Here is a 14,858-nt window from a genome sequence, read left to right as displayed (position 1 = left end):
GATTGTTGAAGATATATTCAACTCCTCTTCATCTTATTGTAGTTTAAGTGGCTGCGGGGGCCATTCGTTTGTCATAGTAAACGCTGCTCGCTCTGCAATGATTCATCTGCTAATCATGACTAACAACTATTAAAAATACTAGCAATTGTTATCTGGACTATACAGACCATAAAACACAAAATTTGTTTTTTGGTCACAATGTTTTAACCTTTATTTGGTTGGTGATCATGTATTTTAAAAGTCTCAATGTAGTACAGTTAATTATGCTGCAGTGATACAGGGCTCTAGACTAATTTAAGCAAGTCATATTACTTGCAAGCATCCATCCTTCCATCTATCTATAAGAGCCTGCAGTGCAGTCTCTGGAGAGAGGAGAACCTTCCAGAAGAACAACCATCTCTGCAGCACTCCACCAATCAGGTCTGTGTGGCAGAGTGAACCGACTGAATAAAATGGATAAAAAAGGCACATGACACAAACATCTCTGGTCTGATGAAATGGAGCTTGAACCCTTTGGCTTGAATAGCAAGCGTCATGTCTGGAGGAACCAGGCACTGCTCATCATCAGGACCTTCCCCATCTCAAAACGTTGCATTTCAGTAAATTGTAGAACGACAGCTGTGAGTGCAATGGTTTACAGCTCTGAATGTTTAACCTGTGGAATTTTGATGATATAGTCATAATGGGCTGACAGACCTTTCCATTTTGTGCATTTCATGATTTAATTTCTGTGTCTGTGTTGGGCCCCCCCCCCCTCGTCTCCAGCAGCGACTGACAGAAGCCCCTTCTCCTCTTCACATACACAACTCTCAGATCACTGACATTATTTTAAAGTGCAAATAAATATCTTAAAAACATTTACTCAGAAAACGGATTAAGATCATGCCGGACAATAAGATCACAAAACACTCTTTGGTGAATTATGAGCGTCATTAATTAATGACATCCAAAGCCAAAAGTGATTCTAAAGTCTTTAGAAGTTCATATTTGTCATTCCTGGCTCTAAAAAAAATAAAGATTCACCTCTGTTAAAATAGTCACAGAGAAGACATTTACTTCATGAATTTGCGAAGGACTAACATATGGAATATCATTGCATCCATAACAAGAACATTATGCATGTTTTGCTGCGACTGATATTTCTAGTAGACCACTCAAGCAGCACATATGCAACCTATTTACTTGCAGTCTCAAAATAACTACATTTACATATCATAATCACTCAAAATTCACAATCATCTCCCTTTTAATCAAACCGCATAATAAAGCTTTGAATGAATAAAGTGCGTTAAGATGAGGATTTAGTATTATCTTGAGAGTTGGTACAAACATGTAAATAATCTTGCCTAATGCCCATGAGTTTCCCTAAAAGCCTCAGATGGTTTTAGTTCATTAGGCGGGATCAGATGTGGCGTGTAGTGGATTGTCTTAGTCTAAACCCGGTGTCGACGGGGCTCATCCGTCTGAACAATAGCGGGTTTAGGACCAGCTCAGCCCGGCTTTGAGTTAAGCTGCTCCGGTGTAAAGTGGAAATCATCACAAAAGAGCTCATCGTAGTTTAATCAAAACGAGCGTCCGGAGAGAGAAGCGAATAACGCAATCGATAGAAGTCTTGAAATAACAGATGTAGGACGACGTCTGTGCGCGGCCATCGAATCGCTAGAGTATCAAGTCACACAAAGTCTCACTCTCACTGACGTATTGAATATCGTTTTCCATTTCTGCTTCAAGGTTTTTCTTCAACGAAATGTTCTGCCTCCTACGCGCAAGTGCACCAGCTTTTTCAGCCCTGATATTACAGGTAATTCCAGTATTTTCTACCACCAGCGGATATCGATACAAGCCAGTGCCTCCAGCAGACAGTAACTCTATAGACATTCAACGATGTGCAGTAATCAATCAATCAATACAACGCTCAAACAACAGATTACACGTCACTACTCCAGTGTTATTGTGTTTACTTTTGCAGATGTACAGAAAAACTTACTTTGCTATATTCAAAACAGAGACGAGAAAATATGAGTGGATAAAAACACGTGTTTATCAAGGATTGTCGTAAAAATAGAGTTGAGGACTTAAATCATATCAATACTGTGAGCCATGTTTTCATGCATGTATTGGATTGTGACAACGCGGCCTCGTCTCGTCCTGAATACACCGTGTAAACATTTATAAGACATTCAACCTCAACAGTGGCAAATAAAGTCCAACTCTAAATACATGAACTGATTGGGCCAACAATTAATGTCCAGAGGTCTCGTTCATAAAGCATGCGTACGAATAAAAATGTTTCCAAGTTACCTTTGTGAGCTATAGAAAGAAAATGTGACATGGAAATGAGACAAACATTGTCCAAAAACTCTAACATGTACTTTGAGGGTTTCAGGAATGAGGCAGAAAGTGATCCGAGCTAAATTAAATGAGACGTTAGCAAGTTTGTACGTACATTTTTACTACAAATTCCACATTAAGTTTATAAATGAGACCCCAAAACTGTAGAGCTCTGTGTTCGCAAAATATGCCGCCGTGCTCCGCGGGGGCCCCGCCATGCTCCGCCGTCATGGCCCCGTCATGCTAAAAAGATACCCACGCGAGCGCCGCCTGCGAAAAGCACCACAACACCGTCCGTGCAAGCGCCGTAGTACTTTCCGCCCACGGCGCTCGATATGGAAAGCCAATGATCCTACTCCGCCACTTAGGAGCGGCGTATGGCATAAATGAAGAGAACAGCGTAACGTCAGACGGCGCACAGAATTAAAAGCGCGGCTTTATTTTGTAAAAGCTTCGGAAAATACGCTGCGATACGCCGCTCCGGAGTGTGATCATATTGGTTTTCCATATTGTTTGCTGTAGTCTGCTATAGAAATCCTTGACATGTTCTGAGGCGCCGGCAAAAGCTCTAAAAACTCTTCAGCATCCCAATCATCTGACCAGGACTTGACCCAGACTGTTCCCACGAGACCATGAACTCACTCAAAGACCATCTATTAAAAACATCAGCGTCTGTAGAAGTAAAAAGGGAGACAAGTCAAGTCACTTCCAAAATGCCATCTAACTCACTTCATGCCTTTTTTTGTTACAGTCCCAAATAATAATAATAATAATAATAATAATAATAATAAAACATTGACAGCCCAACTGAACTGATACATTTACAGAGGATTTCTTATTCCAGCTTAACTAGGGCTGTAACAAGTCAATCGATTAATTACGACTAAATCGGTCATTTAAATAATCGTCAACTTGTTCAGTAATATAATAATCATTAACTGGTCAATACATGGGTTCGAAATCATACTATGAGCTGAGAAAATAAGTTTTATGAATCAAATTGAGCCTGAAAATTACACTGAAAATGTGTAAATTCAGTGCATTTGATGAAAACCCACTTAAGTCCATAAATGTGCTCCACCTCATAAGATAATTTCGGTGTTGCAACGCAAGTAGATACAGAAGAAAAGAACAGATAACACTCTTAATAGAAAACAACAACAATACAAAACTCCTATGGACGGAACCTCTCATATTAATAGGGAAGAGAGAAAATAAAAATATAGAAATAAGCTAACATAAGACACAATAATACTAATAATAGTGGTAAACACTCTTATTTACAGCAGTTACATGCACATGACCATGACATTATTGCGTATGAGTATGTCAGTATTGCACATGATTAGATAAGTCTTGCACATGATTAACTCAGTATATTGCACATGATTAAGTCAGTCGTGCACGTGGGTCAACTATTCATCACATGACTTAATACTAAAAAAAACAAATAAATGGAAAGACAGTCCCCAGCTGTAAACGCAGAAGACGACACTTTCATCAGTTCTTTAAACACAAGCGTTACAGAGTCAACAGAGACCCACAGGAGGAGGAGACAGAGTGAACCTCCACAGTTAAATATTGTCTACTGTAGGTTATGCAGTACTCCTCTATCAGGGGTTCTCATAACTCTTCAGGGTGGAACCGTTCAACAGACGTTCTGTCGGTGTTTGCGTCAGCGCTGGAGCCTGGACCACGTCTACAGGGAAAACCAATAAAGCAGAAAGTATGTGCGATCATCACATTCTGTAGTAAAAATACACATAAACAAGCCTGTAAAAATATGACAGCAAACGAACACAAAGCTTCCTCTTCACATTGTATTACTCTCAGTTGTGCATTTAGTGTCATCCGCCATTTACAACTCTAAAATTGTATTGCATTTACTTTAGGCCAATCGCTTAACTGAATTACTTGTGTTTTAAACTAATTCACCAAAGGACATGGAGTTCAGTTTCCTATAGCGCGCACTGCACGCTGCATGGATAAAAATAGCCTCCAACAACATCTAAATGTTTTCCCAAGTTCACCTGGGACCAAGCAGGGGGCAGCAGAAGTTTATCAAATGCATATTCTCTTTTTCAGCAACAGTTTATTCCCGTGTGGGTGTCGCTTTGTGGGTCAGTGCTCGTAGTGGTCGTTTGAATCAAGCCTCTTTTCACTGCAGCAGTTTCATGGTTTAAAACAAACAGCAGCAGCATCAGTGGAAGCTGGAGCGGGGCCAAAAGCTTTAATCTGACCTGGTTTCCCACCTCACAGCTGCTGCCAAACACAAAACTGTCTCTCCCACTCAGGCTCTCGCCCTCCGTCCTTCACTCGCTCTCCAAGTTTGGGTCGGGTCCTTATTAACGCTGTCGACGTACTATTCAATACAGCGACGTTAGAACGATATATTCTGCGCGTACATTTTTGGGGGGAAATTCCTGGAAGAATGAGGGATTACCGAGACATTTTTGGGGGAACTGTTTTGTAGCGGGACAAGATTTTGAGATAATAGCAGTAAAAATTATAATGGAAATTAGGAACTTCAATGACTTATTATCAACACAAACTGAAGTGTTTCATTTTGCGGCACTCCAGGCTAGGGCTGGAACTAATCATATTTTTGATCATCGATTAGTCTAGCAATAATTCTTCCAATTACCGGTGCTCGATTAGTTGTTTGGAATGGAAAAGTCACATGATGAAAGGATTTTTATTGACTTGATTAACCTGTGATGTGAAGCCAGACTTTAAAGATAGGATTTGAAAACACCCCGTCCAAATCATTGTGTCCGGGGGTACAGGGGCCAACTAGGCGAAAAAACGAGTAGCTTCGGCATCCTCCGGACCACGGCTCGGCAGCCAATCAGAGCCAAGTACACAAATGTTGTCGACCAATCAGCGCGTAGCATGCAAATATTCACTTGTAACAACTGTAAAGGCGAACTATTGTCAAATGCTTCCCGGCCCAATTTAATAATAGTATTCCTTTTTTTCTAAGATTTAATAAAATGGGCGTCCCTGCACTCGAAAATGTCCGTCCACATTTTCAAATACCCCGTCCACAATACGTGAAGACGGGTCTCTATCTAAAAGCCTGTGTGAAGCCTGGGGCAGAACATCATGGACTAAAGAGTGTTTTCATCAAATACATAGATTTAACATATTTTTTTTGTGTCATTCGGCTCAATTTGAGTCATAAAACTTTTTTTCTCAGCTCACGACATGTTTTGGAACAAATGTATAGATTAATTTTAACCTCAGACAAGTCAGATATTAGAGAGGTCCACTTATTGCGTCCATGATTACACTCAGCACTGACCGATACAGCCTCAGCTCAGCCTGTGTTTACTACTGTTGCAACAACCAGAGGGAGATGAAACCAGACGAGGAGAGAGCAGCTCGTCTGAAATGTTTTACTCAATTAATACATTTAATACCAAGCAGTTCTGACTGAGAAATTTACTAAAACATTGGTAAATTTGTATTAACCTCACATTTACATGTGAAACTTCTGGTTGCACTGTTGTGCCATTTGTTTATTGCATATTTTATTCAATACGTTTAAAGTAGAGTTATCGCTTGGGATTATTGTGTAAAGTAATATAATCATTAAATGTGATAGTTTCTTTAACAATTTACAGTATTGCTCTTCAAATGTCGTTATATTGACAGGCCCATCTGTTCAGGGTACATTAGTATCTATCCCACAAATTGGTGGTTCTAATCCCACTTCCACTGGCCCTCAGTGCGCGTACACTGGCCTGGCCTGGCCCGGCCCTCAGTGCGCGTACACTGGCCTGGCCTGGCCCGGCCCTCAGTGCGCGTACACTGGCCTGGCCTGGCCCGGCCCTCAGTGCGCGTACACTGGCCTGGCCTGGCCCGGCCCTCAGTGCGCGTACACTGGCCTGGCCTGGCCCGGCCCTCAGTGCGCGTACACTGGCCCGGCCTGGCCCGGCCCTCAGTGCGCGTACACTGGCCCGGCCTGGCCCGGCCCTCAGTGCGCGTACACTGGCCCGGCCCTCAGTGCGCGTACACTGGCCCGGCCCTCAGTGCGCGTACACTGGCCCGGCCCTCAGTGCGCGTACACTGGCCCGGCCCTCAGTGCGCGTACACTGGCCCGGCCCTCAGTGCGCGTACACTGGCCCGGCCCTCAGTGCGCGTACACTGGCCCGGCCCTCAGTGCGCGTACACTGGCCCGGCCCTCAGTGCGCGTACACTGGCCCTCAGTGTGTGTGAATGGGTGGTGGTTCCTTGATGTAAAGTGCTTTGAGTAAATATTGAAGTTAGAAAAGCGCTATAAATCTGATCATTTACCATTTATTTCTCCTTCTGTTCACCCCACTTCCACCTCCACCTCTCTTAATCACAAACCATCACATACACACACTACACACCGTAGGAAACACAACAGACCAATGAGGATTGAGCACGCAGCATTTCTCCTCATGGGGGGCAGTGGACGCACAATCAACCTGGGAATAATTAACTTGGATGTGACAGTGGTAAACGGTCACACGTGGACAAGCACCAACCAGCTTCCCACCATCAAGGGACTTTGGAAAGACTGCCTTTAAAAGGCTAAAATGAACATTTCTTCTTTTTCGAAAATGTTGTGTTTGTGTGTAGTAATGGGGAAATGAATTACTAAATGTATGCTTTTTAAAATACATCAATATCATGTACTTTATATTCCCTTTAATGATTGACATTATACTGACTGCTTTTGAAACTAAAAGTACAAACAGTAGGATCTTTACACGTGTGTTTGCTGAACATGTTACAAAGCTGTTGGCATCAGTGTTGTTAATGCCAGCTTTGATGCCCATTGTTTTTTTATTTATTGCATTTTGACTTTTACAAAGAAACTGATTTACAGTTAGTTTCTAACTTTTGAAACTTTAACTTGTGCATTTCATTTTATTAATTGGTATCGGCCCTTTTGTATCGCAGTACATTTGACAAAATCATGGTACCATCCCAGCAACAAAAATGTGGTGGGAATTACATCAATACATAATTGTGTTGTCGTTTGGAATGTTGCTGCAATTATCAAAATTCTAAATCAACACAAATGTTTGCAAATCTGCCACCACAATCCAAAAAAGTGAATGTAAGAAGTGTGTAGCTACACACTTTACATTCACATACACACTGGGAGATCAAAACAATGATGAGCTAAGCAAATAAAAGGGTTTTTGATCATCAAGACATTTGACATATATTATATTATTTAAAGAGAGTTGACAGGGGTATCCACTTCCACTATGAAGCTTTTTAAATATTAAAACGCACTCCTTCAGGATACGTCTCAGAGAACTTGTGTATCCAGACAGCCACAGAAACTATACCACAAGACTGAACTTTTAATACATCCCTTTTTGATTTTATATTAGGTTGTTTTATCATTGTTCATTGATTTATGTTGCACCAAATCACCAAAGCAAGTTCTTATGTCTGTGAAAGCTTTTCTGATTGTGACACAGTTAGTTCTCCTTAATGTAGCAGAGCCTCAGTAAACACACAGCAGCTGGTGCTACACACTCTCTGACCCCAAACAAACACAAACCACTGCAACCAACTATGAACCTGCACGGGACCAGCGACCTGCACGGGACCAGTGACCTGCACGGGACCAGTGACCATGCAACTATCAAACCATGGCAGCCCAAAAGAAGGTCACAAAACTAGAGGCAATTGGTAATATAGCAAAGAGGACATTAACAAAGGAATAACCAAACAAATAATTTTTAATATATACTATTTCAAATGCTTTGATTCTGGAGATATAAAATCTGATTTATTTATTTAATTATTAACTGTCATTTAACCAACAAAAAAAAAAAAAGAATATCGCCAATAATTAAAAAAGGTTTAAAAATAATACTAAAATCGCAGGAGCTGATTAAAAATCTAATAAACAGAATCATCTAGTGTAATCTGCCAAAAAAATTGTATAAGGTGATATTCCTGCACTTGTCGTCGTTCGTTTTAACACCAATTCAAATTTTACACTTGAACCTAAATCACAACTTTTACCAGCACATTTGACCACATTTCTGAAATTTTATATATAGTCTAATATAATAATATTGTTATGGAGCTAATGGAAACAATATCCTTCATATAAAATAAACATTTAACAGACTTTTCTTTAACAAAACATACTCGACACAAAAATAAGGAACAAAGTGTTCCCTTATTCATCACTCTTTCCAGTTTAACAAAACAAAGGGAACATTTTGATTTATGTGAACAGATGCAAAGAAAATAGAGTAAGTAAATGCATCAACCCATTAAGATTAAGATATATTTAGGCCCATTACTTAGGTTGACCGGCCACACATGGATGAGACGGGCGCCACTTGTCAAAACAAAACTTGCTGAAGGCTCCAGCATCATTTCCACACAACAGTCACATCAACAACAATCTTTTGTTGTGGGACGTGTTTTACACAATCCCATCTTGTTGATACCCCGCAAATTCAAAGAGTATTTGAATGATCAATCAAGAAAGTGATGAGCAATTAAAGTAAGAGTCCAGCCTCCCACCGCCAAAAATAAAGCAATGCGGCTCAGTCTATTAGGACCTCTACTTCATAATAATGGAGTCTAAAACGCGTGCACCAGCAGAAAGAAAAACTGAAGCTTTACAAAGCATTTATAACCAATCGTTGACAATAAGCGGTCATTGCGTCCGTGTTGCGTCCAGCGGCATGTGCTGGACTACAGTTCATCAACTGCAGTATGACTGTACTGGTGTTGGCAACATAGAGTTGGCAGTAGCGAAGCTAATCAAATTAGCCGTTGTTAGCCTCAGAGCTAGCTGCTCCTCATTACATTGTGTTGGCCATATGCTAATCCGAAGCTAACGTTAGCATGTAGCCTAGCCGCAGCCACCAGTGACAGAGGGAGGACAGATACAGCAGTACAATCATTACATTATTTTTACGCGTTAATTGCGCAATAAAAGTCACTTCTATACATTAACAGTTAATCATTTTAACAGGTAAAGTTAAGACGCAGATTTTAAACCGGCTAGATTTTTTTTTTCTAAGCTGGACCGGGAGAAGCAGCGCTGAGCCCTGACGGCTGCGGGAACAGAGGCGGCGCGGCGGCAGCTCTGCTCCGCTCAGTCCCGAGGAGAAGCTCCGCGGTCACATCTGAACAACACCTGATTTCCGGCGTCTGAGCCAAGCGTTATTTAATTAGCTATTTTAGAAAATATAGGTGTATAAATGCCTTACCTTGCCTGTTACGATGAATTGTGATCAGCCGTGTCCTCTCTTCTGCAGATCTTCCCCCTCCTGCTCCAAAATGGCGCCAATATGAGTGGCTCCAGTGGCCACAGGAGCCACGTCCATCTGTGATGGCACAGCGCCACCTACAGGCGGGCCTCTGCCGCCTGAAGGCAGTAGACGAGAACAACATCAAGTCTGTGGACAAATTAGCCAAATAACATGGCCTATTTGTTCATGAAAATGAATGAATGACAGTAACTATTTCCAGACTGTTATGAAATGCTATAGCATAAGTTTTCTTCGTCTATAATAATTTATAGGCCCATGTTTATATCGGACATTTGCAGTTCATTGAACACAGTAGTATTGGGTATATAGACATATGCACACAGTCTGTAGTATATTTTATAAAGCTGACAGACCTTCATTTGTTATAATAAAAAGTACCCATCTGTCTGTAGCAATAACACATCCAGAGTCTGTAGGGGGCGCTCCAACACAGTGTTAGGAAAACTCGCTCCTGTTTTCAATCACGCAATCAGCTGTGGCCCCCGCGCCCTTGTGGCCGCTGATAAACGGGGACATGCCGGACTGCTTCTGGTTTCATGGCTCCAGGATGGAGGGGTTTTTGTCCACGTTTCCGCCCTTGGGCTACTGCGGAATCCCGGCCCCCAAAAGAGAGGGCGGCCTCATCAGCCCCCATGGCCTGAACTACCTGGAGTTCTGCAAGGCCCTCCTGTGTCAGACGGGCCCCCCCGCCCACCCACAGCACAGAAGGGCCAACACCAGAGACTGCGGCGTGCAGGTGAACGCTAAAGTGCACAAACTCATTCAGTGTTCCCTGGGGCCCAAGACACTGTTCGCTGGGGACCGAGAGAGCACACTGGTCCCCAAATCCCCCATGAGTCCGGATGTGTTCCTTGCTGACCGCACCCCCCCGGTGAGCCACCTGCGCTTCATGCGGCCCGTGTCCATCTACTCCCCGGTGTTTGACCGGAGGCTGGTCCTCAAGAAGCTCAGTGTTGGAGAGGACAGTGAGTTGGACACGGCTGAACTTGAGGACAGTGTGAGCGAGGATCACACCAGGGACGAGTCCAAGGAACTGGACAGCAGCTTTCACCTGGTCTCCAAAGGCTCCAGCCTGCAGGTGCGAGCCCCTTTGAACTCTATGCTACTAATGTATGATTCTGATTTGAACTATAGACTCTTGAGTGACATTCCATGCGTAAGAAATGAGATTATTTGAGGAAAACAGTTTATTAGAGACTATTAAAGTTCCCTGATCATTGGCTGCAAAGCTGTGTCACTCTTTTAACAAGATCAATACTGCATTTCAGTTTCTGGAGCAGAGATATGGCTTTTTCCACTGTAAAAAGTGCAACGTCCGGTGGGAGAGTGCTTATGTGTGGTGCATCTCTGGGAGCAGCAAGGTAAGGTCCACCTGTTTGGATTAGAACATTGTAAAACTGATTGTGTGAATTGGTTCAGGTGTATTACAAGCAGCTCTGCCGGAAGTGCCAGGTGGGCTTCAACCCCTACAGAGTGGAGTCCATCCTCTGCAAGGTAGTCACACTGAACATGAGCAGCACTGATGGAGGCAGTTGATCTGTCATGCAACACCACTGATTTAAATCTTAACCCTGTGTCTGTGAAGGGCTGTGCTCAGACATCCTGCATCTGTGAGCGGAAGCAGAGGCACATCAACATGAAGAGGCCCCACCGCCAGGACCTGTGCTGTCGCTGCAAAGGCTCCAAGCTGGCGTGTGATGCCACCTACAGCTTCAAATACATAGTCTAAACTGAGATTGAATATGGCCTAACCTCTGAACATTGAAAGGCACTTTAAATCTTGGCTGAGGACGTGCCACTCCTGTCAGCACTCAAAGCAAATGGAAGTTGCCTCCATTAATTGACTGAAGTGATTCAATTATTCCCCGAACAGCGAGTACCTGAATCTGCCTGTTTTTTATTAGATGCAACTTCATTGTTCACCTTCCGGCTTTCCCGCAGAATATCCTGGTAAATGTTGAATTTTGCACATAAAATTTGCATCCCAAATATGATGTACATTTACTGAGTTTCAAGTGACTACACAATACTTGAGGGTTTCAGATGGAACAAAATAATCCTGTCATTTCAGTAGGCTGAACAGTTGTGACTTTTCTTCCATATAATGGAGGAATTTTACCTTTTTATAATTGACCAGGCAATGAACAGTTTCAACTATGAACAAAAACCGCAATCACATTTGTAGTCTTGATATGTCTTTACTTGGACACAGACGTGTACAGAGCGTCAACTCAAAAACAACTTCACAAAGGCTGTAAAAGTATTTACAAGGTGAAAAAACAACTACAGTCTTCATCTAAAAAGCTTTAAAAATGTGCAATTTCTGATTTTTGGCATGCACACACATTCTTCCACACGCAAGAAAACTCACTGGAGCTTACAGCTCCCTGCAGTACCAGCATACACACAATACCTCTCAGAAAAACAGTCTTGTAAATAAATAGTCCAAACACTCCATACAGTACGCTGAAGATGCATGCATGGCAGTTTCAGTTGAACAATAGAAAACTCAAAAGGACAAGTGATGCCTGTTTGGATATAAATAATAATTAATACAGCAAAAGGACATTAAACTGCCAGGGGGTGGTTACAGAAACAGCTGACTGCAGTGATAAGTGTGGGGGCTTCAGTAGAACTGTTCTGAACACAAAGTGCTGAATGTCAGCATTTCCCCTTACTGTGGACCACACACACACATGTATATGCTACATGACAGTGGGAACATGAACGCCGATGTGTGACAGTGAGAAATGTACTGTGTCACTAATGATGCTACAACAGAGGACTGCACACGAACAACATCATTAGTTACAGTAGTTGGAGACAGCTGGTTTACCAACACAAGATATAGTATAAACATTATTTAGAAATCCCCCCAATAGTTCATACTGCTCGTATCAAACCAGTCTTTCAGTCAGTCTACGGTTTACTGGGAGCGGATCTCATTCAGTAGAAAGTGTTCGGCTGGGTCATGCATTGTACAAATTCCTCCAAAGGTCCTTTTCAAACAGCAGTGGGTGAGATTTCCAGCTTTTCTTTCTCTCACACATTAACAACAAAATCAGTATAAAATTTAAAAAAGTCCATTTAGTGCAATCTCGAAGATCTACCAGTCTTCTCTGGTAGTTTCTATACCATAAATTGTGTCTCCTTGCAATCCTTGTTGTAGTTTGTAAAAGTTAATTCCTCTTCATCTTCACAGAAAAAAGCCAATCTTGTGCACAAAGTTAAGTGTTTACAGTTACTAGCTGTGCAATGTTCAGGTCATAATTTAAGCTCATATATTATTCCTTTTTCATATCCATAGCAACAGTACAGCAAAAGTTACAAGGTCTATTTCAAGTTAAAAAGTCTAGAATCTTTTTTTTTCTTATGTCTGTACATCCGAAGGTTTCGTTTTCAGGAGCCCTCCTGATTTTAACAGAGGCAGTGCAGCGTTTCCCACTTTCTCCAGGTAATGGGACAAGGATACGGGCGCATCAACAAAAGAGGAGCAACAACAGCCCCACGCAGCGGTAGCCAGGTCCCCTGGAGGTGCAGTGGGGCAGGGGGGAGGAGGGGGAGGAGCAGGAAGGAGAGAAGATGATCGGGCAGGACATCGAGTTAGGACAGTCTCATGTGGAGGAGAGGCGTGCTTAAACGGGGAGTGAGGAAAGTGTGGTAGATGTGATCCTTGTAGAGGCGAGTAGTGCTCTGAATCCCCAATAAGGGTCGGCTCAGAAGCGACAGTGGGTAAAGACGGTTGCGGAGATACAAAATGCCTCCGCGGGTTTAAATTGAAAAGCGGCGAGCTGTGAGATGAGTGTCCTCTGAATTGATGCCTCTTGTTTGGGTGTTTTTTGCCCATTTCTCGAGGTAAAGTGAAGTAAAGTTCTTCTTGGGCGGTCGGGCAGCGGTGCGGACTCGTGAATAGATTTGGAGGTCCGGGAAAGTCGAGCAGAAAAGTGTTCGACGCGACAGAGGATGCAGATGAAGAAGAATGGGAGGGGTGTGTGTCTAAAATCGATCCCTTTGGGACGGTTGCGTCTGTCTGGTACTCTGAAGACGGGACAGGAGACACGTAGGAGGGGGGAGAGGCCATGTATTCGGATGTGGGGACCCTTCTGTACGACCAAGCTGAACCACTGGCTGGTCTGAAAGGATAGAGGGGTATGGCAGCGTCCTGTGATGGGATGACAGTGTGTTTGGGGGCGGGTCTGGCGGGGAGGGAGGGCTCCTGAGGTCCTGTCAGAGACTGGTCGCCGAGGCGCTGGAGTCGGGGAGGTAGGTTGTGACCACGCGGTAACCCTGGGCGCGGCGGATCATGTCGCGGATCTCTCCGTTCAGCTCCAGGAGTTTGGAGCAGATCAGGCTTAGGTCCTGGCGAGACCCGACCAGAGCGATGGTGCCGGTCTGACCCAGGGTCTGGTGTCGGAAATAGACGTTCAGGAGCGTCTGCACCTCACTTTCAGAGCTGCCCCCGAACACGCCATTAGGCCACTGCCTCCTGCAAAACAAAAAGGAGGTGCAACGTTTAACTCTCGAAGGACTGACACAATTTTATACTCAACAGCCTGGAAAATGTAATTACTAAAATGTCATCAAACATCAAACTGTAAATAATAATAAATGATATGCAGTAATGTATGAAATATAATTTAAACATAGATGCAATATTTTATGGACGTAATATTTGTTGTTGAATCTGTTCAAAAATGGAAAATATGACCAAATCTGGGCATTCATTAAAAAGGTTTTTCAGAATTCAAAAGTTGACATCTTACACACATTAACACTATCGTATGTAGAGTTCAATTAATTTAGTGTATTAAATGACATGATTCATTATTTCTCTTCTCTTTCTCAAGCCTGTGTGTCACTCACCTGCACTCTTGAATGTAGCGGACAGCTTTAGTAAACTCGTGGTTCTTAAGGCACTCGAGGATGGCCTGCACGGCCGCCTCAGACGTGGGGAAGTTGGGCACGACCATGGCTGCTGCAGCGCTGCCGTGAGCGTGAGACAGCAGTTTGTGCTCCAGGTCACTGGCCACAGCCGCCTCTGCCGCCTGCAGGCTTCCCCTCAGCTCCGTCAGTTCCCGGGACATGTTCAACAGCTGTCAGTGAGAGGCGGGGCACATGTTAAAGGACATGGTACAAACTCCCTCAGACATTATGCAAAGTCCATGTTTATGGTTGTAATAACTTTCCCTAAATAATCCACTTAAAGGTCCCATAACATGCAAAATCGACTTTTCA

At 43.1% G+C, this 14,858-nt stretch overlaps 2 protein-coding genes across 11 annotated transcripts in view; one reads left to right on the top strand and one right to left on the bottom strand.

Annotated features, from left to right (window-relative positions):
- Positions 1-10,099: 10,099 nt before the first annotated feature.
- On the top strand, positions 10,100-11,593 carry LOC140360601 (zygote arrest protein 2.L-like). Its single transcript, XM_072445872.1, has 4 exons — positions 10,100-10,701; positions 10,892-10,984; positions 11,043-11,117; positions 11,209-11,593. The coding sequence occupies exons 1-4, from the start codon at positions 10,138-10,140 to the stop codon at positions 11,350-11,352; spliced, it is 876 nt and encodes a 291-aa protein (XP_072301973.1). The 5' UTR covers positions 10,100-10,137; the 3' UTR covers positions 11,353-11,593.
- Positions 11,594-11,801: 208 nt separating this feature from the next.
- fryb (furry homolog b (Drosophila)) overlaps positions 11,802-14,858 on the bottom strand; it is a 63,342-nt gene continuing 60,285 nt past the window's right edge. For all 10 annotated transcript variants that reach the window (XM_072445854.1, XM_072445857.1, XM_072445856.1 and 7 more), the window contains 2 exons: positions 14,487-14,716; positions 11,802-14,109 (listed from right to left, as the gene is read on the bottom strand). In XM_072445854.1, the coding sequence (XP_072301955.1) occupies positions 13,851-14,109; positions 14,487-14,716 (489 nt within the window). In that variant the 3' untranslated portion in view covers positions 11,802-13,850. The remainder of the gene's footprint in view (positions 14,110-14,486; positions 14,717-14,858) is intronic.

The sequence above is a fragment of the Eucyclogobius newberryi genome, unplaced genomic scaffold, assembly GCF_026437365.1.
Source record: "Eucyclogobius newberryi isolate DKJ021-1_F unplaced genomic scaffold, fEucNew1.0.hap1 SCAF_15, whole genome shotgun sequence".
In the NCBI taxonomy this organism is placed as follows: domain Eukaryota; kingdom Metazoa; phylum Chordata; class Actinopteri; order Gobiiformes; family Gobiidae; genus Eucyclogobius; species Eucyclogobius newberryi.
The sequence above is the reverse complement of the archived record's forward strand: the minus strand, read 5'-3'. Positions and strand labels throughout refer to the sequence as shown.